General features: G+C 47.6%; 2 protein-coding genes across 2 annotated transcripts in view; one reads left to right on the top strand and one right to left on the bottom strand.

The window, feature by feature from the left end:
* Nucleotides 1-23,464, top strand: part of LOC137217865 (dehydrogenase/reductase SDR family member on chromosome X-like) — a 193,738-nt gene that overhangs the window by 155,798 nt on the left and 14,476 nt on the right. Inside the window, exons 5-6 of the mRNA XM_067724857.1 lie at nucleotides 5,209-5,416; nucleotides 17,177-17,384. Of these exons, the coding sequence (XP_067580958.1) occupies nucleotides 5,209-5,416; nucleotides 17,177-17,384 (416 nt within the window). The remainder of the gene's footprint in view (nucleotides 1-5,208; nucleotides 5,417-17,176; nucleotides 17,385-23,464) is intronic.
* Nucleotides 337-3,734, bottom strand: LOC137217874 (uncharacterized). Its single transcript, XM_067724877.1, has 3 exons — nucleotides 3,651-3,734; nucleotides 3,152-3,203; nucleotides 337-458 (listed from the first exon to the last, which is right to left on the bottom strand). Exons 1-3 carry the CDS (start codon nucleotides 3,732-3,734, stop codon nucleotides 337-339), a joined length of 258 nt encoding a protein of 85 aa, XP_067580978.1.

Below are 23,464 nucleotides of genomic sequence, written 5' to 3'. Positions count from 1 at the left end.
GCTTATTTATTTTATGCATAATAGCTTGTTCCTCTTTACTCCCCTCCCCTATCCTGCCCCTCCCCCCTTTCCTCTCCTCGCTGGGAACCACGTGTTTGTTCTCTGTACCTGTGAGTCGGCTTCTTTTTTGTTATATTCACTAGTGGGTTGTATTTTTCAGATTCCACATATAAGTGATATCCTATAGTGTTTGTCTGGCTTATTTCACGGAGTATAATGGTCTCTGGGTCCACCCACGTTGCTGCAAACGGCACTATTTCATTCTTTTTCCTGGCTGGGTAATATTCCATGGTATACATGCACCACATCTTTATCCATTGCTCTGTCTTTGGACACTTAGGTGGCGCCCGAGTCTTGGCTATCGTCAACAGTGCTGCTATCAAAATAACCATTGTGCTTGCATTTTAGGCAGTCATCACTCTGGTCCTCCCATGGGGTTGCACCTGGGTCGCCGTTGTCTGACGGGTCAGCCAGGGCCAGACGTCCAGGGTGGCTTTCTCCTGTGGCGGGAAACTGGTCCTGCCCGTCGCCTGGCCTCAGCTGAGCTGGTCGACCAGATCCCCACGTGCGGTCTCCTCACCAAAATAGTGATCTCAGAACTGCCAGCCTTCTCTAGTGAAGCTGGCTGTGCCCAGAGAGACAGAGTTCTGAAAACCGGAAGCTCTGGGGTCTTTCTGAGCATATGCCCTTGGACGTTGTACGACATTGTCATTGCCACTGCGTTCGACTCATGACAGCAAAGTGCATGAGGCTGCCAGGATTTGAGGAATGCGACACAGACTCGTCTCCCGAGGAAACGGGTGTCAGACGCATGTGCAGGCTGGTTGTCCGGCTGCTTGGAGGCTGCTGTCCCTTTCAACCAGCCTCACATCGGCCAGGTGCCCTGGATGCACGGGTCTGTCCTGCGCTGAGGGCTGCCTGCGCTGCAGGCACTGACAGAGCTCACTGGTCTAGCTTCGTCCCACTAACTTGGGCGATCAAGGAAACACATCACCAGGGAAGTGCGTGCGTTTTCTCTAAATGCCAGACCTTATGTCCACGTGACAACCAAAAAGCCTGTGTTTCTTCTGGGTGACTTCTGAACGGCACCCTGGCATGCTCTTCAGAAACATTTTTCAAATTAAAAAAAATGTTTTCATTTATTTTGGCTGTGCCGCGTGGCATGTGGGATCTTAGTTGCCCAACCAGGGATCGAACCCACGTCCCCTGCGTCGGAAGGTGGATTCTTTTTTTTTTTTTTTTGCGGTACGTGGGCCTCTCACTGCTGTGGCCTCTCCCGCTGCGGAGCACAGGCTCCGGACGTGCAGGCTCAGAGGCCATGGCTCACGGGCACAGCCGCTCTGCGGCATGTGGGATCTTCCTGGACCGGGGCACGAACCCGTGTCCCTTGCATCGGCAGGCGGACTCTCTGTGCCACCAGGGAAGCCCGGAAGGTGGATTCTTTACTGCTGGACCTCCAGGGAAGTCCAGAAACATTTTTTTTTATACCTTACTTTTTATTGACTACAAGACAACATTTTAGAGTATTTTTGAGCCTAATGTCATGTAATCTCAACAAATTCATTTGACTGTGAAAATCGTAACAAAGTGTCTCATCTCAGAACGACACAAGTTTAGAGACCAGACATGCTGGAGCATGTAGGTCTGTAGCTGAGAAAACCTAGTTTTGGTTACATGATGGTCCCGGGGAAAAAGAGAATCGTAGGGTTTAGAGTTAAAATAATGGGTTTTAGTTCTGTAGTAACCTAAATGGGAAAAGAATTTGAAAAAGAATAGATACACATATATGTGTCACTGAATCACTTTGCTCTACACCTGAAACCAACACAACATTGTTAATCAACTGTACCCCAATATAAAAGTTAAAAATAAAATCATCCTTTGACCTAATTCTATAGTTTCCTGGCTGTGTGAACTTTGCCAAGCCACTTCTTCTTTATGTTGTTTTAATGGAAAGGCATTTTATTTTAAATGTAGCTGTGTGAACCTGTCAGTCCCAAACTCCCAATCTGTTTTGTTCATCGAATTTTAGTGGCTGTAGGTATATTTGAACACACACTCCGCGGAGTGCCTAAGACACGTATAGCTCGTTTTTCTCGTGTCTGTGGCCTCCGTCCATGCTGTGCCACAGTCATGATGTTTGAAAGTCATCAGCGCAGGGGATAAACTTTCCGCAGTCCGGAGGTTTCTGGGGAGAGCTGGGTGTGGAGGGAAGAGGCAGGTGTGGCCAGGATGCGTGTGAGGTGAGACACCACACACCTGAACTCCCCGTCTTCTCGTGTCTGCGTCTGGAGCCCCATCTTCCGTCACGGTTCCTCTTCCATCCTTGTCTGTGGAAGCTGCCGTCAGCCCGCAGCCTTCCTACAGCTCTGTTTTTTTAATATTACCACCTTGCAACACCGAGAGCACTTGGCTGGCTCTGTGAAAGCCAGAGCCTGAATCAGATGTTTTCTTGCCTCAGGAACCTCAGAACCTGCAGTGGGGATGTACGGGGTCGTGAAACCTACCCGGGACCTGAGTGTGGAGGGACGTGCAGTGTGGCCTGTGTGGCCCGGGAGGGGCCTTGCAGTGCAGCTGGGAAAACTGTCCACACATACAGTTACTCAGACATGAATGCGTATTTGGAGAATGACATGTAGAAATGCATACACAGGCACATACAAATATATATATACACACACATATACAAATACAGAAATATACATATAGAAATCCACATCCATATAAAATACACATCAACATACACATATACAAATGCATACATGGAGAATTACATGTAGAAATGCATACACAAGCACATACAAATATATATGTATACATATACGAATACATCCATATAAAATACACACACATCAGGCTTCCCTGGTGGCACAGTGGTTGAGAGTCCACCTGCCGATGCAGGGGACGCGGGTTCGTGCCCCGGTCCGGGAAGATCCCACATGCCGCGGAGCGGCTGGGCCCGTGAGCCATGGCCGCTGAGCCTGCGCGCCCGGAGCCTGTGCTCCGCAACGGGAGGGGCTGCAATAGTGGGAGGCCCGCGTACCGCAAAAAAAACCCCAAAAAACAAAAAAAAAATCCCACACATCAACAAACACATATACAAATGCATATACAGAGAATTACATATAGAAATGTATATACAGCCACATACAAATGTACATATACATATACAAATATATGTGTATACATCCATGTAAACAAACATATCAACACAAACATATACACATATGTAAATGCATATACCCAGAGAAGTGTATACACATGCAAGTACAAACACATGTATACACACATGCAAAAATATATATGCGTATGTGTATAAAATTATGCATATATGCAAAACAACTTGAAAATGCAAATATATATGTAAATACAAAAGCCTATGTGGACGAATATACAACTGGAATGCACGTATGCATGCATTACACATAAACACATGTGCAAATGCATAGTTGACTGTGAACACTTACACATAGGCAAATAACTGCTCATATACTTACAAATATGTACACATGTACCTGCATATGCATGTTATGCAAATGCAGGCACTCATGCAAGTACATATACATGCATCCGCACTGCAAATTCATAGGCATGCATACGACATATATGCAAAAGAAAACATGCATAAGTTGATAGGCATTTATAAACACATGTGCATGCAAACACACAAACGCATAAACATGGATGTGTATAAATGTGTGCGTGTGCACGTGTGTGCAAATACATATGAACATATACGCGATACACATGTATACATGGACATATACAAATGCATCTAGAGTAAGCATACGAATACATGCAGAATTACATGCACAAATAAAATACACACACAGGCAGGCAGCACGCACACACATCTAGACACACACATAGACAAACACACGTGCAAGCCTGCTGGCCGTTCTAGGAGATGGAACCATATGGGCCGGGCATGTGTTCTGCCCATCACCTGTGTCCTGGCCTCTGTAGGAGGGACTTAGGGACAGGGATTTAGGTGACCTTTGCCCCCCACCGGAGGGCAGGCTTGGGTGTCCCAAACTGACGGGTAGAACGAACGGAGCCCCAGGATATGCTTCACAAATGTGTTTATGGACCAATGGCCGAGGGGCTGGCTGCTGGGGCCTGCAGTTCCCCAAAGGGCGCCTGAGGGATGAATTCACTTGTGGGGTTCACCTGAGTGAGGGGCTGCCGTGGCAACGTGAGTTTGGGGATCAGTGCTCTGTCCACCTGCCTGTGGACCATAGGATAGCGTCACCCCCTGGTGTCCCAGCCGTGCTGCCCCCGCCTCAGACCAGGCCCCTGGCATCTGCGGATGGCTGTTCCCATCCAGAACAGTGATCTGCCCGGGGGACACTGTTGGGTGACTCAGGACTGTCTCACTTTCTGGGGGGTCCTGCTGTTTTCTCATCATTTACAAGCTCGGGCCGTTGAAGGGCAGAGTTTGAGAGCAGGAAGGGGTCTTGTTGGTCTTTTGGCATCTTCCCCACCGTGTACAGAGCAGGAAACTGAGGCAGGAAGGTGGGGCAGCAGCCAGGACCAGAGCCACCCTACTGGCGCTGGGCAGGTGCCCCATCCACCTGGGGGGCAGCGCCACCATCCTGTCCTACCTCTTCCCATCCCACCCCATCCTCGTCCCACCTCATCCCACCCCATCCCATCCAGCCTCATCTCATCTCCTTCCATCTTCATCCCATCTCACCTCATCCCACCTCATCTCCTCCCATCCCATCCCATCCCCGTCCCACCTCATCCCACCCCATCCCATCCAGCCTCATCTCATCTCCTTCCATCCTCATCCCATCTCACCTCATCCCACCTCATCTCCTCCCATCCCATCTCATCCCATGTTATCCAAACCATCTCATCTCCCATCCCACCTCATTCCATCCCATCTCATCCCATGTTATCCAAACCATGTCATCTCCCATCCCACCTCATTCCATCCCATCTCATCCCATCCTACTTCATCTCATCCCACTTCATCCCATCCCATCTCTTCCCATCCCACCTCATTCCATCCCATCTCATCCCATCCTACTTCATCTCATCCCACTTCATCCCATCCCATCTCTTCCCATCCCACCTTATCCTATCCCATCTCTTCCCATCCCACCTCCCCCCACCTCATCCCATCCCGCCTCCTCCCATCTCCTGCCATCCTCATCCCATTTCCTCCCATCTCACTGTCCGTGAACCCTCCTGTGTCCGCAGCTGGTGTAATGATGGTGCCGCAGGGGACCACCGAGGACGGCTTTGAGGAGCACTTTGGTGTGAACTACCTGGGGCACTTCCTGCTGACCAACCTCCTCCTGGACACCCTGCGGGAGTCGGGTGCCCCCGGCTGCAGCGCGAGGGTGGTGACCGTGTCCTCAGCCACACACTACGTCGGGGAACTGAACTTGGACGACCTTCAGAGCAGGTGGGTGCCAGTCGCCAGGGGTCTCGAGTGCTGCCAGGACGGTCAGGGTGACCCGTCACCACGACGCACTGGGCAGGGTGCTCGTCCCAGGTGATGGCGGTTCACACCCCCAAACGTTTGTGAATCAACCTGTCTCGAGGTGAAAGCTGTGTTGACTAACACAGGCAGACCTGGGAGATGCTGCGGGTTCGCTTCCAGACCACAGCAGTGGAGCAAATACTGCAGTAAAGCGAGTCACACGAATTTTTTTGCTCCGAGTTCATCTGAAAGTGATGCTTACGCTACACTGTAGTCTAGTAAGTGTGCAATAGCATCATGGCTATAGAAACAGTGTACACACCTTCATTAAAAAATACCTCATTGCTAAAAAAGGCTAACCATCCTCTGAGCCTACAGGTAGTCATAATCTTTTTGCAGTAGTAACATCCAAGATCCCTGATCAGAGATCACTGTAACAAATAGAATAATAATGGAAAAGTTTAAAATACTGCGAGAATGACCAAAATGTGACACAGAGACACAGAGCAAGCAAATGATGTTGGAAAAACGGCGTCAGGAGACTTACTCAACGCGGGGCAGCCCCAGACCTTCAGTGTGTAAAAAAAATGCAGTATCGGTGAAGCGCAGTAAAGTGAGGTCTGCCCGTATTAATAATTGTTTGCTAACTGGCACTCACACATCCATATCAGTCTATTTATATTTATGCTTTGAGGTAAATCCTATTATTATCGTCATTTTACACTTGAGGAAACTGAGAAGCATATATTTAAAAAAATTTATTTAATTGAAGTATAGTTGACTCACAATGTTGTGTTCATTTCTGGTGTACAGCAGAGTGATTCCGTTATACACATATATACGTTTTTTTCCGCATTCTCTTCCATGATGGTTTATCCCAGGATATTGAGTAGAGTTCCCTGTGCTCTACAGTAGCATTTTGTTGTTTATCCATCCTAAATGTAACAGTTTGCACCTGCTAATCCCAGAGTCTCAGTCCATCCCTCCCCTCCCCCTCCCCCTCCCCCCTCCCCTCCCCTCCTCCGCCTCCCCATTGGCGACCACAGGTCTGTTCTCTGCGTCTGTGAGTCTGTTTCTGTTTGGTAGATAAGTTCCTGTGTGTCATATTTTAGATTCCACATATAAGTGCTGTCCTGTGCTATTTGTCTCAGACGCCTGGCCTCCAGGACTGGGGGAGGATGAAGTCCTGTGGCTTTCAGCCCCCAGTTTGTGGGTCACCTGTGCTGGGGCTGAAGGAGACCTTCAGAGTGTGTGGGTCTCGTGGAGGACCAGCCCCGTGGCCTCTGAGCCGGGCCAGGATGGGTGTCACGGGCGCTCTGGGGTCCTGATGGAGTTAACGGGCTGACTTCGTTCGCTGCCGTTTCTGAGTTGTCCCCGTTTATTTCTCAGCACGTAGGCGTGCGTAGCCCTTGAGCCAACCCGGTGCTTTCCGCACAGGGCGTGCATAGCAAGAGAATGAAAAGGCCCCTGAGCCTCTAGAGAGTCTAATGTCGCCTCAAGCACTCGCACAGCAATGCGGCTGCTTCTCCCCCTGGACTCAACACCCTGTGTTTTAACTCCTGGGGTCCAGTCGTCCCTCAAAGGGGCGTCTTTGGACAGAGTGGTTCTCTCATCCGCATGGGTCCAGGCTCAGGGTCTGCAGAGGGTATAGGATCGCCAAGTGTTTCCTGCATCTGATGGGGGCATGACTCCACACGGCTCGTAAAAAACAGCATCGTGGGCTTCCCTGGTGGCGCAGTGGTTGAGAGTCCGCCTGCCGATGCAGGGAACGCGGGTTCGTGCCCCGGTCCGGGAAGATCCCACATGCCGCGGAGCGGCTGGGCCCGTGAGCCATGGCCGCTGAGCCTGTGCGTCCGGAGCCTGTGCTCCGCAACGGGAGAGGCCGCAACAGTGAGAGGCCCGTGTACTGAAAAAAAAAAAAAAAAAAAACCCAGCATCGTGACAAGGGGACCCGTGTACGGGGTGGGGCGCTTCTTTCAGGAATATCGTTGTCTTTTTCTCCTTTGAATACGGGTGTAGAAATATGCAAGAGAGAACGCAGATGTGTGCACCGTAGCTTCCTTTTTCTAAAATGAAGCTTTTTATGGCATCGCACAAAACTCTGACATTTGCAGAGAAGTAATCTCATGGCCCGCAGGAGTGAGTGTGTCAGGAAGCGGTGATAACTGCCCTCCTGTATTTGTTTACGTTTCCTATGTCGAATCACACCAAAGGCATCTCGTTGTTATCGTTTTTTCCCCTAAATGGTTATCCAAAGGGGATGAGACCGTTTAGGACCGTGGTTTTCAAGGTGGGGTCCCCAGAGCAACAGCATCTGTATCACCTGAGAAGTGATGGATGATACAGGTAGATGCTCAGACCACACAGCCACCACTTGTGAAATCAAAACTCTGAGGGTGGGAAAACAATCTGACAAAATATATGTACGTATACACACACACATGTATACACATATATATAACTGAATCACTTTGTAGTACACCTGAAACTACCACAGTACTGTAAATCTTACTATGTATAAAATAGATGACTAAGGAGAACCTGCCGTATAGCACAGGGAACTCTCCTCACTGCTCTGAGGTGACCTGAATGGGAAGGACATCCAAAAAAGAGGGGACATAGGTATACGTACAGCTGATTCACTTTGCTGTACAGCAGAAACTAACACAACATTGTAAAGCAACTCTACTGCCATCAAAATTGTTTAAAAAGACAATAAAAGGGTATTTCCTAGCAACCTGCCCCCTCCAGGTAAATCTTATATATACCTTATAGTGTATATTTCACTTGAGACCACGCCACATACAGCCTTTTCATTCTATAATAAACATACAGAAAATTACCTTTAAAAAAACCAAAAGAGCCTAACTCACGCTTGTTCTATTTTAAAGGCTTGACAATAGACTGTTAAAACGTTAAAACCGTGTTCAAAACAAAACAAGCCAAACTCAGGGTGTGCGGCCAGGCATTGGGAAGTTTAACACGCCCTCTGAGGGGCTCTTAATGCATGCTGACATTTGAGAACCACTTGGGTTAAAAACATGCTGCCTTTCCGGGTAAAAAAAAAAAAAAAGAGTGAATTCTTGGCTCGCACCTGATGTAGACACCGCTGGTGATGACGGTTAATTGCCAAGATTGATTTGCTGGCTTGGGTAAGGAGCGTTCTTGTCAAGCATAAATCACTTGTAAAAGCATGAAGTGTTCCAAACCCAGGTGGGTTGTTCCACACGAGAGGGCTTGTCACCTCTGCCCGGCTGCACTCAGTCCCTCCTCCTACAGAAGAAATTCCAGTGGAAGAGGTGGGCGGAATCTTGGGAAAATTGTAGTCAGTGAACAAGACTTGTGATGTAGTGGACAGCTTGGTTAAAAAAGAAAAAAAAAGTTATATTTAGTGGGAAGAGGGTGAAAAAGCTATATACTATTTAAGTAAAAAAATTATATTGAATTTATTTAATACTTGTATATCTATAATAGTTAATTATATATAATATGTAAATGATATAAAATATATCTGCAATATTTATGTAATTATGCAATTATAATTATATGTATAGTTATAATTTACGTATATGTGAGAGGGAGAGACTGACTTTTCTTTAAAGGTATCAACTGCACAAAGCTCTGTTGCATCTTTTTTTAAAAATTGCCACAGATATTATATAATTTATATAAGTTGCAGGTGTACAACAGAGTGAGTCACAATTTAAGGTTCTATTCCATTTACAGTTATTGTAAAATATTGGCTATATTCTCTGTGCTGTACAGTATATCCTTGTAGCTTATTTTTTTATTTTTTAAATTCTTTTTTTTGGGCTGCACCGTGTGGCTTGTGGGATCCTGCTTCTCTGACCAGGAATTGAACCCACACCCCCTGCAGCTGAAGCACAGAGTCTTAACCACTGGACTGCCAGGGAAGTCCCCTTGGAGCTTATTTTATACATAATAGTTTATATCTCTTACTTCCCTCCCCCTATATTGCCCCCCCCTTCCCGCTCCCCACTAGAGTTGGACTTGTTTTCAGAAACTACCTCCCATGCTTGGAGGAGCTGACAAGGTTGACCAGCAGGCCAGAGATTCAGGGAAGCGGTGACGTTTGTAGTCTTGAACCTAAAGACTAGGTGACTTAGGTCGTAGTCTTGAACCTAAAGGCTAGGTGACTTAGGTAGCATTTCTATGCTGCGGTGTTTGAGGCCAAATCCCTTCTTCTTTTGGGGGAACCTCATTCTTTTCCCCTGAATGCTTTCACCTGATAGGACGAGGCCCACCCACATGGCCGAGGTTCACCTGCTTTACACGCAGGCTACTGGTTTCATGGTTCATCTCCTCTGAAAAATAACTTCCTGGCACCATCTAGACTGGCACTGGACCAAACACTTGAGCGTGGACACGTGAAATGAACCGTCAGGGGCACAGATGTGGGCAAGGCATTCTGTAGGTGATGTGCCGTGGTGTCGGTCGTCTACCCACCCTGCACCCTGACTTGTCTCCGTGCTCAGCCTCCTGCACCCATGGGCACCTCGGGACCCAAGGGACCCTCTGCGGGGGTCGCGTCAGAGGTGCCCCAGCTGCGTGCCAGCCCTGAGGGTGGCCGCACGGGAAGACCCCTCTGCACCTCTCCCGGGGACAGCTCGTCCTGCTTGTCCTTGGACCCTCCCCTCTTAATGCAGGCAGCTGTTTCCTGGGCTGCCCTCGGCTAGGAAAATGGTACCCTGCTACCTCCTCTCCTTGGACCCAAACCAAAGCGAGTCCCCCATCTTGACTCTTGACCTCGGAAGAGATCAAGAGATTAAGATTTGCTCTTAGTGGCAAAGTTAACAGAACCCTCGGGATGCAGGATTAGGCTACGTGCTGTGTCACCAGCCAAGGTGCTTCTTTGGGTTCAAGTGTTGCGTGTCCCTGGGTCTTGTGGCTCTGTCCACAGAGGTGCAGCTACAGACCAGAGCTCAGAGGGGACTTTCATAGGGTTCCTCACAAGCACACTCTTCTCATGGCTTCCTCTCCCCACAAGAAACTCACATCTTATGGGCTTACTTCCTCTGAACGTAGAAAAGTCTCCTTATTTTTCTTGGCTTTCTCTCTTCTCTATTCTTCAGTGGAGTAAATCAGCGAAGTCCACATTGTTATGGTTTGTACCAAGTAACTTCTTCTTTTTTCTTTCTTGGCCACGCCGTGTGGCTTGCGGGATCTTAGCTCCCTGACCAGGGATCATACTCAGACCACGCAATGAAAGTGCGAAGTGCTAACCACTGGACCGCCAGTTCCCAAGTAACTTTTGCTTTTGTAAAACAGTGGTTACTGTATGAGTTTCCTGGGGCGGCCATGACAAAGGACCAGAAATTTGGGTTCCTTAGAACAACGGAAAGTTACTGTCTCACAGTCCTGGAGACTGGAAGTCCACGATCGAGGTTGGCTGGCTAGGCAGGGTGGGTCCCTCGTGGAGGCCCTGGGAGGAACCCGCCCAGGCTCCGTCTCTTCCAGGCTTCTCTCCAGCTTCTGGAGTTTGCTTTATGGCACGAGTCATATTGGATCGCAGCCCACCCAGACAACCTCATTTTGACTTGATCACCTCTGTAAAGACCCTATTTCCAAGGAAGGTTGTATCCTGAGGTTCTGGGGGTTAGGACTCCACAGCATAACCTCTTCTGTTATGGGAAGAGGGGGAAAACAATTCAGCCCACAGCACACACCATTTGTCCCTCTCCAATGGATAGATCCTTAACCTTTTTTTTTTTTTTTTTTTTTTTTGCGGTACGCGGTCCTCTCACTGCTGTGGCCTCTCCCATTGCGGAGCACAGGCTCCGGACGCGCAGGCTCAGCGGCCATGGCTCACGGGCCCAGCTGCTCCGCGGCATGTGGGATCCTCCCGGACCGGGGCACGAACCCACATCCCCTGCATCGGCAGGCGGACTCCCAACCACTGCGCCACCAGGGAGGCCCCATCCTTAACCTTTTAAGGCTCACGTTATTTCAGCCTGACCTTGCTTTGGAGACACAGTAATCATTGACACATTATGGGCACGGCCCTGTCTTGTGAACATAGCTGTCTTGGTTTGAGTTTCCCAAACTTAACTTTGGGGCAGTTTTTCACTCTTTTATTCATAAGTGCGTCTTCACATCCTCGTATATCGTTGGTTGTGGCACCTCTGTGGTGAGATGTCATGTTATAAATATGCTGTCCTGCATTGATGTGGTTTTCACTAAACATTTAGCATGTTCAGTGTGTGTCCTGGGACCCCTTACAGGCAGCCGGCACCCTTGCCGTGCTTCTGTGACCAACTGTAGCAGGTGTTTGGATGAGGCTGGAATTCACAGGCGGCCCTGCCGCATCCCGGGCTGTCTCTGCCGACTTCCCTTCGTGGAAGGACAGACTCCTCTTAGCTGACGATACTTTCAGAGGTCCTGGTGGGTGGTCTCTCTTTCCATCTTCCTCCGTCGTGTTAAACCTAGGACACCAAGGCAGAATGCAAGGCAGTTGTTCGTCTTGTCAAGGGAGAACTTCGTTTGGAGCTGAGGGATTATTGACTTGCCGACGTGCTGGCTACGGGTCCTGCTTGCAGACTGATCGTTACCAGGCTCGGCCAGCATCCAAAACGCGCCAACTGGAAACTAGGTTATGGGTAGTACGTGGAGTTTCCATAATCGTGTTTGCCATGTGCTCATGGGTTACTGTCTCAGAATTGAACTTTCAAGGGAAGCAAATGGGACTTACTCATATGAAGTGAGCATCACACAGTCAGTTGTCTTACTGGAGTGGGACTGAGCCATCACACACACACACACACACGCACACACACATATGGCACGGTGTCCATCGGGGTAATCAATGAAGAGCTCCTTTCTTATAATAAGCTGTCCAGGCCAGTTGGTTTTTTCTGATCTCCAACGGCAAGAGGAGAATAATGTTTTCTATAACACGCTGAAAACACAGACCTCAGATACCCTTAATCATATCCACATTCAGGGTCATGTGTGTTTCCCTGGGGTTTTCCTTCAACAAGAAAGCTCAGTGAATTAATGGTTTTCAAGATATTGTCTTAGAAATCCCATAGTCATAGGCATGATTTCTCATGGGATTGAGGGAGTTCAGGAAACGGACTCCTCGTGAGACACTTAATGCGAAATGGTTTTCTAAGACAGGTGGGCGGTAGTTTACTTGTGGGCAGTAGAGAGCAGTGTGCAGAAGTAACCTTGACCACTCGTGTGGAAGTAGTTGAAACATCAAAGCATAGGATTAATACGGTGTAGGTCAAAGATGGTGGAAAGCCAGTGAGGAAAGCCATCTTTAAGATAGGATGGAATACACGCACACAAACATATATATATATATATACACACACACATATATGTAAATGGGTGTATATATATATAGAGACACACATATAGACACAAATATGTATATATGAATATGTATACACACATATAGACACATGTATATATGAGTATATATATAGACACATATAGACACATATACATATATATGAGTATATATATAGACATGTATATATATGAGTATATATGTAGACACAGATACATCTATGTATATATGAGTATATAGACACATATGTATATATGAGTGCATATACATATGTGTGATTACACATACGTATACACACATTCATACACATATGTGTGGTTGCACACATTCATGTACATATATGTGCGATCACACATATGTACACACATTCATATACATATCTGTGTCTATACAAATATACTCACTCAGGCAGTGTGATCAATGGCCATTTCTTGGTGGAGGGGAACACTGACATCACTATGGAATTGATTTTCCATTCTTCTTTGAGCTTTGTCATTTTTTTACAACCAATATATATTTCTTTTATAATAATGAAAAATTAATATTGTCCTTAAAAAGTTCTCCCAAGGTATACCTTTGGTCCTACTGAAGGGGACCAGGACACGCTAGCCCCAAGTGTACCTCTTTGATACATGCCATCTTTTGAGCTAAAGGCAATTGAGAACAAGCAGACCCAGGAAACGCTCTTTACTTCCCTCCGCCACCGCCCCCAACTGTCTAAAAAATACAGTATCAATTTGCTGTTTTGTAAAGGAAATTTACATTTATCCAGGGATTTTCCATGTGTAGTAAGGTCTCCATTCCAGGGAGAGAGCTACTCCTGGAGATGACTCTTTTCGCCCCGAGACTCTTATTTGCATAACAAGACGGTCCTTTTTATATACACACACTTCTTCCCTTCCCATAACCTGCCGCCTCCACCCAGAATCCCCAAACCCCTTTTCCTTTGTTTACCCTAAGATGGTAGATAAGCCTCTATCATCTGGCCACCTCCCTGAATCACATCGTTTTGGGGATTCCTATATGTATGTACGTAATTAAAACTGTTTTCTCCCGTTAAACTGTCCTTCAACAGTTTGATTTGCAGGCCCCAGGACAGAACCTAAGAGGATAGAGGGAAAAGATTTCCCCCCTACAATACTTTATTAAAATGTAGATTTCACGTGTGTATTTTTTAAAAGGTAGAAATATGTGGGTGTGCATTTATTGTCATAGGCAATAGTAACTTTGTCTTTGATGAGAACTTGAAAACCTCATTTGCTTAGCGGCAACGTATGACCTGCTACATTCCTGGCATGTTGCTGAGCACGGGGGCACTAGCGGACCCTGTGCACTTAGCACCTGGTCTCTGGTGGCTCAGTGTAACTTCTTCAGTGGGTGTAGATCGGCTGTCAGATCAATGCCAGGTGGAGACCAGGTACAGTCCTCAATCTTGTAAATGTCACACACTGCTTACATGAAACAGGGATCCAAAAATCCAGTGTCCTCTTCCCAACCAGAAAGCCATGCTGCTTCAATTTAGGAATAGGCTTTCCCATCTCTAAGTAATGTTTTCCTAGTTTTTAATCAAGAACGCCTTTGAGGATTATCGAGTCTTTGATTCAATACACAGCTTTGCATATGTTGTGTTCAAAATATCATTTTTCACCTTTCCTCCTCTTGTCTGTAAGGTAGAGAAAGTGGTGGGGGTCTGAGTATGCCAACTCAGAATATGCCACTTTGACATACAGGTTATTTTGAGCTTCTGGAGAAGCAACAGATGCAGAAGGGTGCCTTTCGGGAGCCTCCCTTATCTGACTAAAAGCAGAAACTTGTGAGCAATGAGGACTTCCCAACTCTTTGGGGTTTTCTCTTCTTTTCTATGAAGTTCCCCATACGTGTAAAGTTAGAAGTAAAAACTTCTCTCTTTAATCTGACACTTGGTGGTTTAAGTTGCACGCCTCAGGTACGGAACACAGAAGTACAGGAGAAAAATTTTTCCTCCCCGACAAAAAGCCTCTACCACAAGACTGCCTCTACTTCTGTTCCAGATCGACTTTCAAATTCGTTATGAAGTAGTTACATCAACAGATTATCATTTATTGAAAACAAAGATATATTTTTATGGTTTCCGTTCTACCTTTTGACACCATTCGTTACAAAAGCAACGTATTAAAAATCTCATGTTTCGAATCAAGCCATGCAGACATTTCCTGAATTTCTTCTACCTCTGCTTAAGTTTGTGGATTGATTCTCCCTTTCAGCTGCCTTCTGTCTGTTAAAATTGCAACAGTCTCTTCATTGTTTCAAACACCAAGTGTCCCTGCCGTTCCTCCGGGCTTTGTTTTTAAACTTTCATGGGGAATCATGTCCTCTTGTGTATCGGCTTTGATTCTTTTCCAGTTCTACTGTGGATGTTTATTTATCTTTAAATCCACCAGGGAACCTCTCCTGAAATGACTTGTACTCTTGATTTTTTTTTCCTCCTGTAGAGAAATGTATTGACTTTCCCAGCCACATAGTATATTTCGAGAATTTCCGTTCTCTCTTCTCCATGCTACCCTAGGAAACTACAGTTACATCACTTGCCAGTTGACCCTTGAGGAATGTGCACATTTATGGTTCCTTCGCTTCTTTCTAAATTCGGGGTTCCTGTTCCCTCCCAAACAGCCCTGGTAATTCAGGAGCAGACGCGTGCACGTGAGGTCGACATGGCCCAATTCCAAGGTGAAAGTTCAGCCTTTCTCTCCCCCCACTTAATAACTCCCTCTTTCTTGGAGCTCTCTCCTCTTCTGGGGGGAAGAGACAGGAGGAAACTGCCCAAAACAAGTATCTCGACGATAATTGGGAGGTTGTCGTGGATCAGAGGAGGGCGTCTGTGCGCTATATTTTTGTCTTAATTCCTCCCTCCAACAGAAGACCTGTTTGGAATTCCTTTGGCCGACGCCCTGCGGCCAGCTTGTCCGGTGTCACCCTTGGCTGACTTGTTCTGAGTCATCTTTCAGACAAAAGACGCGGGGCTTCTTTTCAGCTTAAACTGCATGGACCCGAGGCCAAACCTCCGAGTTTGCCTGTGGCCTGTTGTGACGAGGGGCTGTGTGATGGGCACACGGTGGGGACGTGCTGATGAGGAAGAAAGATGCTACCCAGGAAACAGCAGGAGGCCGGAAATCAGTCCGAAAAGGGGTTGATGTGGTTGTCACATAGGAACAGACAAGCGCCCATGTGTGCAATTTATAGAGTTGAGGTTTTTCAGAAAGTCTCACGTGGCAACTAAGCGTACGAGGCTCGATTTCTGATACCCTTTCTTGTCCTGTTTTCTACGTTCTAATATTTCCCTTTTCCTTTTATTATTTTTTTCCCCTTCTGTGCTTTCCTTGGTCACATTTTCTCAGTTCGCTTTTCTGAATCATTTAGTCAAGTTAGTTCGTTTATTGCAATCTTTTTTTTTTTTTTTTTTTTTTGGCTGCGTTGGGTCCTCGTTGCTGCACGTGGGCTTTCTCTAGTTGCAGCGAGCAGGGGCTACTTTTTGTTGCGGTGCACGGGCTTCTCATTGCAGTGGCTTCTCTTGTTGAGAAGCACAGGCTCTAGGGCTTCAGTAGTCGTGGCATGCAGGCTCAGTAGTTGTGGCTCACAGGCTCTAGAGCGCAGGCTCAGTAGTTGTGGCCTGCAGGCTCAGTAGTTGTGGTGCACGGGCTTAGTTGCTCCGCGACATGTGGGATCTTCCCGGACCAGAGCTCAAACCCGTGTCCCCTGCGTCGGCAGGTGGATTCTTAACCACTGCGCCACCAGGGAAGTCCCCATTTATTGCAATTTTTAATTCCTATTTAGGAAGAGCCTTTGTCCGTTGAATTCCAAAGCGTGTTTTCTCCGCGTTTCACGCGACGACTCTGATTTCCTTCTTTTCATCTTTGTGTGAAACTCCCACGAGGGTGAATTCCACGGATGGATTTTCTCCCAACTTAGGAGACACCTCTGAGGTTGAAAGAGTGAAAGTAACATAGAATATGGGGCACATCCCACCAGAAGAAGGAACTCAGGTGGGGCTGTATTCATATCCCATAAAACTCAGGAAAAGGAGCTGTGGGCCTGAAGAAAGTGACTAAGCCCTAAGGAATGAGAAACGATGTGTTTTGCCAGAGAGGCATCCCGGGTTGTCAACACGTTGTGCCCCCCATAACATGATCTGCAACGACAGGAAGCTAAGATGGACAGGCTGTGTCCGAGTGGGACACGCATCAGGGCCTGTTTCCCGAGCGCTGAGCGTTCGGAGGAGAGCAAAACGCAGTCAGTTCTCAGAGATGGAAACGATTCTCGTAAGACGCTTGAACTCAGGTGCGTGTGTAGCTGCCCTCAGCCTGTAGCTGGAGGTTGCCTCCCCGGTCGGGCGAGGGGAAATCGGGGCCAGACGCCTGCGTTTCACACCCTCTCCCGCTTTGCTTCTGCAGCAGCAGCTACTCGGCGCACGCGGCGTACGCCCAGAGCAAGCTGGCCCTCGTGCTGTTCACCTACCGCCTGCAGGCGCTGCTGGAGGCCACGGGCAGCGCCGTGACCGCCAACGTGGCCGACCCCGGCGTGGTGGACACCGACCTGTATAGACACGTCTTCTGGGGCACACGGCTCATTAAGAAGCTGTTCGGGTGGTGCCTATTCAAGGTAAGGCTGCGGTGGTCGGGTGTGTCGCGGTGGCTTGTGTGCTCCGAGCCCACGTGGGCAGAGTTTGGTTTCCCGAAGGGGCTGGGCTTTCTGTACTCGTGCCCGGGGTGGGGGGGTGGGGCGGTCCTCAGGACGATGAGAATCCTCGTGGCCTGGGAGCCCGTGGTCCCGTTGCCGAGATAAGCACCGAGGCAGAACCCTCCCCTGTGTATCCACGCGGCACTTTTTTGTTCTTGTTGTTGCTGGAAAAGAGAAAAAGCGATTTCGGTCAGAGGCCGGTGGCGGGCTTGCATTTGCTCCCAAGGACCCTGGTCATTAGCGAGCGTGTCTGACTCGGGGCTGATGGATCTCAGAGGGTCATGTCTTGAAAGAGCAGGCGGCATCTGGGGTTGTCCTTCTGGGCTCTCCCTGGCCCTGGTTTGCACACTCTTTTTTTTTTTTTTTTTTTTTTTTTTTTGCGGTACGCGGGCCTCTCACTGTTGTGGCCTCTCCCGTTGCGGAGCACAGGCTCCAGACGCACAGACTCAGCGGCCATGGCTCACAGGCCCAGCCGCTCCGCGACATGTGGGATCCTCCCGGACCGGGGCACGAACCCGTGTCCCCTGCATCGGCAGGCGGACTCTCAACCACTGCGCCACCAGGGAAGCCCTGGTTTGCACACTCTTGAAGGGCGTTGGAAGCACACCTGTCTGCCTCGAGAAGTGAAAGCCGTGTGTCTTCCCCTCCAGCCTCCCTCCAGTTCAGGATTAATCGCGTGTGCTTCCTGCTTGTGTCTGTGCCGCCCTGCGCGCGGTGTCTCCTTGGACAGCGCTTTGCTTCTCTTTTTATTTCCTGTTGGCGTACAGTTGATGAACCGTGCGGTGTAAGCTTCAGGGGTACAGCACAGCGATTCAGTTACGCATATACATGTATCCACTCTCTCAGGTCTGTTCCCATTTCGGTTGTTACAGAATATTGAGTAGAGTTCCCTGTGCTCTCCGGCAGGTCCTTGTTGGTTATCCATTCTACCTGTGAGAGTTTGCATCTGCTAACCGCAAACTCCCAATCTATCCCTCCTTCTGACCCTTCCCCCCATAACCGTAAGTTTGTTCTCTAAGCCTGTCAGTCTGTTTCTATTTTGTAATTCAGTTCGTTTGTGTCATCTTTTTTTTGAATATTATCTTAATTTTATTCTTGCAGCATCCAAATGAGACAGACCAGTTGTCAGGTATTTTATGATAACAAGTACATTACAAAGTCCAAGCTTTTGAAATAAAGGAAGATGACTTATTAAAACCTTCTAAGTATCCCCGATTTACTGATAACTTTTAATGCAGAAGGAAATGAATAGGTGTCTGACGTGCAACTCATGGTTTAACTGCAAATACCTAGATTAGGTAAGCAATTGTTCCTAACTAAAAAAAAGTTGCAGAATCTCATTAAGACCCATGTTTCTCTATTATTTTTTTTAATTAATTAATTTATTCTTGGCTGTGTTGGGTCTTCGTTTCTGTGCGAGGGCTTTCTCTAGTTGCGGCGAGCGGGGGCCACTCTTCATCGCGGTGTGCGGGCCTCTCGCTATCGTGGCCTCTCTTGTTGCGGAGCACAGGCTCCAGACGCGCAGGCTCAGTAATTGTGGCTCACCGGCCTAGTTGCTTCGTGGCATGTGGGATCTTCCCAGACCAGGGCTCGAACCCGTGTCCCCTGCATCTGTCATCTTTTTTTGGATTGCACATATAAGTGATACCACACGGTATTTGTCTCTGTCTGAGTTACTTCACTCCATATGAGAATCTCTCGATCAATCCATGACATTATAGGTTATTGTAAGATAGTGAGTAGAGTTCCCTGTGCTCTACAGTAGGGCCTTGTTGGTTCTCTATTTTATATCCAGCCGTGTGGACATGTCAGTCTCAGTCCCACCAAAGGCCGCTTGGAGGACTCATCTGGGTCCCGCTAGACCTCAGCAGACCCCTCTCCACAGGGCATCGGACACCCAGGGCACAGCACAGCCATGGCCGGATGCCGGGGCGAAGGGCAGGCTCTCACAGTACACGTGAACCAGACCACAGGGGTTGAGGAGAGGAGGTAGGAGCTGGGGACACACAGAAGGCTTGGTGACATGTGCCTGCCGCCATGGCCATGGCTCACACGATGCCAAAGTGAGAAATGATGAACGCCAGGCCCCTCAAGTCCCTCCGATTAAAGGTTCCCCGTGTTTCTGTTTCGGTGTCCCTCCTGCTCCATTTTGCCCACGTGGAGTGAGCCCTGACGATCTAGTATGCAAGGGTCTCTGGGTTGTCTTTTTAACGTTTGACTCCATTTATAGTTATTAGAAACTATCATCTCTGTTCCCGGTGTTGTGCACGATATCCTTGGAGCTCACTTTATGCCTAGTCGTCTGGACCTCTTAATCCTCTCCCCCTGCATTGCCGTCTGGGGTATCTCTTTCTTGATCAGACTTCCTTTCTGGTGCAGTTAGGTTGTGGTCGGTTTTACCCTGATACGTGCAATAATCATAAGAAAAATTAACATCCAGTCTGTCGCCCTCTGTATGAGCTACAAGCTGAAAATAATTCCTTTATATACAGTTAATCCCCAAGTAACCCAGTGAGGCCCATAGAGGCCATGGTTGTCGTTATTTTACTGTCCCCACTGGAAGCACAGGGATGAAATCACCTACCTGCCCAAGGAGGCCCCGTGCCCCCAGACACATTGGTGTTTCTGTGGTTATTTCTTGCTTTTCTTTATACATTGTTTTTTATTTTTGTATTTTTTTTTTTGCTTTTTATTGACGTGTAGTTGATTTACAACGTTGTGTTAGTTTCAGGTGTACAGCAAAATGATTCAGTTATATGTATATATTTTATATATAGAGAGAGAGATATTCTTTTTCAGATTCTTTTCCATTATAGGTTATTACAAGGTAGTGAATATAGTTCCCTGTGCTCTACAGTAGGTCCTTGTTGATTATCTATTTTATATATAGGAGTGTGTATCTCTTAATTCGCAAATCCTAATTTGTCCCTCTCCCCCTTTCCACCTTGGTGACCATGAGTTTGTTTTGTATGTCTGAGTCTGTTTCATAAATAAGTTCATTTGTATCATTTAAAAAAAATTAGATTCCACATATAAATGATATCATATGGTATGTGTCTTTGTCTGACTTACTTCACTTAGTATGATAATCTCTAGTTGCATCCATGTTGCTGCCAATGGCATTATTTCATTCTTTTTCATGGCTGAGTAATATTCCATTATATATACACACCACATCTTTGTTATCCATTCCTCTGTCGATGGACACTTAGGTTGCTTCCATGTCTTGGCTGTTGGGTGTAGTGCTGCAGTGAACATTGGGGTGCATGGATCTTTTTGAATTAGAGTTTTCTCCAGATATTTGGGATTGCTGGATCATATGGTAGCTCTATTTTTAGTTTGTTAAGGAACCTGCAAACTGTTCTCCACAGTGGCTGCACCAATTTACATTCCCACCAGCAGTGCGGGAGGGTTCCCTCTTCTCCACACCCTCTCCAGCATTTATTGTTGGTAGACTTTTTAATGATGGCCATTCTGACTGGTGTGAGGTGATACCTCACTGTAGTTTTGATTTGCGTTTCTCTAATAATTAGTGATGTTGAGCATCTTTTCATGTGCCTGTTGGCCATCTGTCTGTCTTCTTTGGAGACATGTCTGTTTAGGTCTTTGGAGCGATTATTCTTTTAGGATAAATTTTTAAAAGCGAGTTTGTCTATCTGGAGGCTGTGCACATGTACAATGTGGTACCCAAATTCCCACAGCACATTTCTGCTGATAGTTTTCTAGTGTTTTGCCCCCAGACCGTATGTGGTCCCGTTTAACCCTGCGTTTTCTTCCCCGTTAGCAGCGAGATGGTGTGTTTACAGGACGGTGTCTGGCTCCTTACTAGGATTACGTCTTTCTTTCCTCTGACCATCACCTTTCAGTGGGAGGTGCTGACCAGCTTTCACAGTCTTGGCGGGTGGACCACATTCATTTCTTCCTCACCACGGGGTCGCAGAGATTAGAAACAGTGATCGCCAGAGCCCTGGAGGGGAGGGTGGAAGCCGTAAATGACAGTGGTCGCCCTGAGTTCTCCACCACTGGGCTCTCCTCAGTGCAGCCTTTTGGGGCCACCCGTGGAACTGAGATTCTGACAAGTATGAATTAACAGTTACAGCCGGGCCCCAGCATGCAGCCAGCACCAGCTGTAATTACATCTTCGTCAGCAGGCCATCAAAACCCAGCTCTCCTGAATCACCCAGTTCCCCTTTGTGGTTCCGTTCAAAATCGAATTTCCTTTTGTGCATGTGACAACTTGTGCGAATTGTTGGTTCTTGTCCTGTGGGGACCCTTATCTGTGTGTGTGTGTGTGCGCGCGTGTGTGCGTGCGTGTGCGCGCGCGTGGCGGAGGGGAGGTGATGATGCAGAAAAAGCTTCTCTGTATATTAGGGACATAATCACTTGTTTCATCTTCCGCGATGAATTCTTGTGCCTTCGGTCTTAGAGAAAGTACTTTTTGCCAGAATGAGTCAAGGGGTTAACATTTTTTTTTCCTTGTTGTAAATTGTTCTGTTGTTGAACTTTCATGGTTTCTGGGCTGACGTGATTAGAAATTCCCCTCCAGTATTTTTACCTGTGGCAACAACTGAATCCTTAGCCTAGGTGATGTCCGCAGGGGGTGATGTAGGAGGACCCCAGGTGCTCATTCCTGTTCAAACTAGGAGCCCTGTGTCCAAGGGTCCATCCTTCTCTGCTGACCACACACCATGACGATGACTAAAACCGCCAACCGTGACGCTTACTGAAGGGGTTTCCTAGAAACCTGCCCTTGCTTCCGTCTGTTCTGAATTTACTCTTATCTACGCTATCACTCTCTTGTCCTGCCTTTCCTGACTCTGAACCGATTATCTTTCCAGACCACCTTTTAGATGATTCTGCAAATCGAGAAAAGCAACATGTAGGAGGAGGGGTTCTCCTGTGCAATCATTTGCTCACATGTTTTGTACATTTTGGCGGTGTTCCTCTTTTCACAACCGATATAATCATCGTAAGAAAACTTAATTTGGGAGGGGGAATTTTTTTTTTATTGGTGTATAGTTGCTTTCCAGGATTGGGTTAGTTTATACTATACAGTAAACTGAACCAGCTGTATGTGTACATTGATCCCCTTGGTGGGAGGATTTTTGATTTAATTCCGGATTTCAGACAGAGCTGCTCTCTGTCTGAATATAGGTCATTTCTGGTTTTGACCACGTCTTTCTTGATGCTTGCGATACTGTGTTTTATTTTTTTTATTTTATTTTTTTGCGTTACGCGGGCCTCTCACTATTGTGGCCTCTCCCATTGCGGAGCACAGGCTCCGGACGCGCAGGCTCAGTGGCCACGGCTCACGGGCCCAGCCGCTCCGCGGCATGTGGGATCTTCCCGGACCGGGGCACGAACCCGCGTCCCCTGCATCGGCAGTCGGACTCTCAACCACTGCGCCACCAGGGGAGCCCGATACTGTGTTTTATAATAAGAAATATATGTGCCTGGTCCTTGTTCCCACTTCTGGCACAGAGCTCCTAAAATCCTTGGAGTTTCCCAAGTGTTGAGAGCCTGAAAGGTGTCTCTTGTTATGTTCATGAGGTGTGCCCTTTGGAACTCACTCAAGGATGGTAGCTGGTTGCCAGGGAAACCAATCAGCAGCTAAAGGGTTGGAATTTTCATTCCCACCCCCTGACCTCTCGGGGACGGGGAGAGGGGCTGGGGGTTGAGTCCATCACCGATGGCCAATAATTTAATCAATGGTGCCTGTGTCATGAAGCCTCCATAAAACCCCCAAAGGTCAGGGTTCAGATAGTTTCCTAGTTCGTGAACACGTGGCGGTACCAGGAAAGTGAGAACCTGGAGAGGGTTTGGGGGTCCCCTGCCCCCGCCCCAGATCTCACCCTCTGCATCTGTCCCATCTGGCTTTTCCTGAGTTATCTGCTATTATAATAAACCAGTGATCTAGTGAGTAAAATATCTCCTGACTTCTGCGAGCCATTCTAGCAAATTAACTGAACCCCAGGAGGGGTCATGGCAACCTTCCATCTATA

The sequence above is a fragment of the Pseudorca crassidens genome, chromosome Y, assembly GCF_039906515.1.
Source record: "Pseudorca crassidens isolate mPseCra1 chromosome Y, mPseCra1.hap1, whole genome shotgun sequence".
NCBI lineage: Eukaryota > Metazoa > Chordata > Mammalia > Artiodactyla > Delphinidae > Pseudorca > Pseudorca crassidens.
This window is presented reverse-complemented; position numbering and strand designations above follow the sequence as displayed.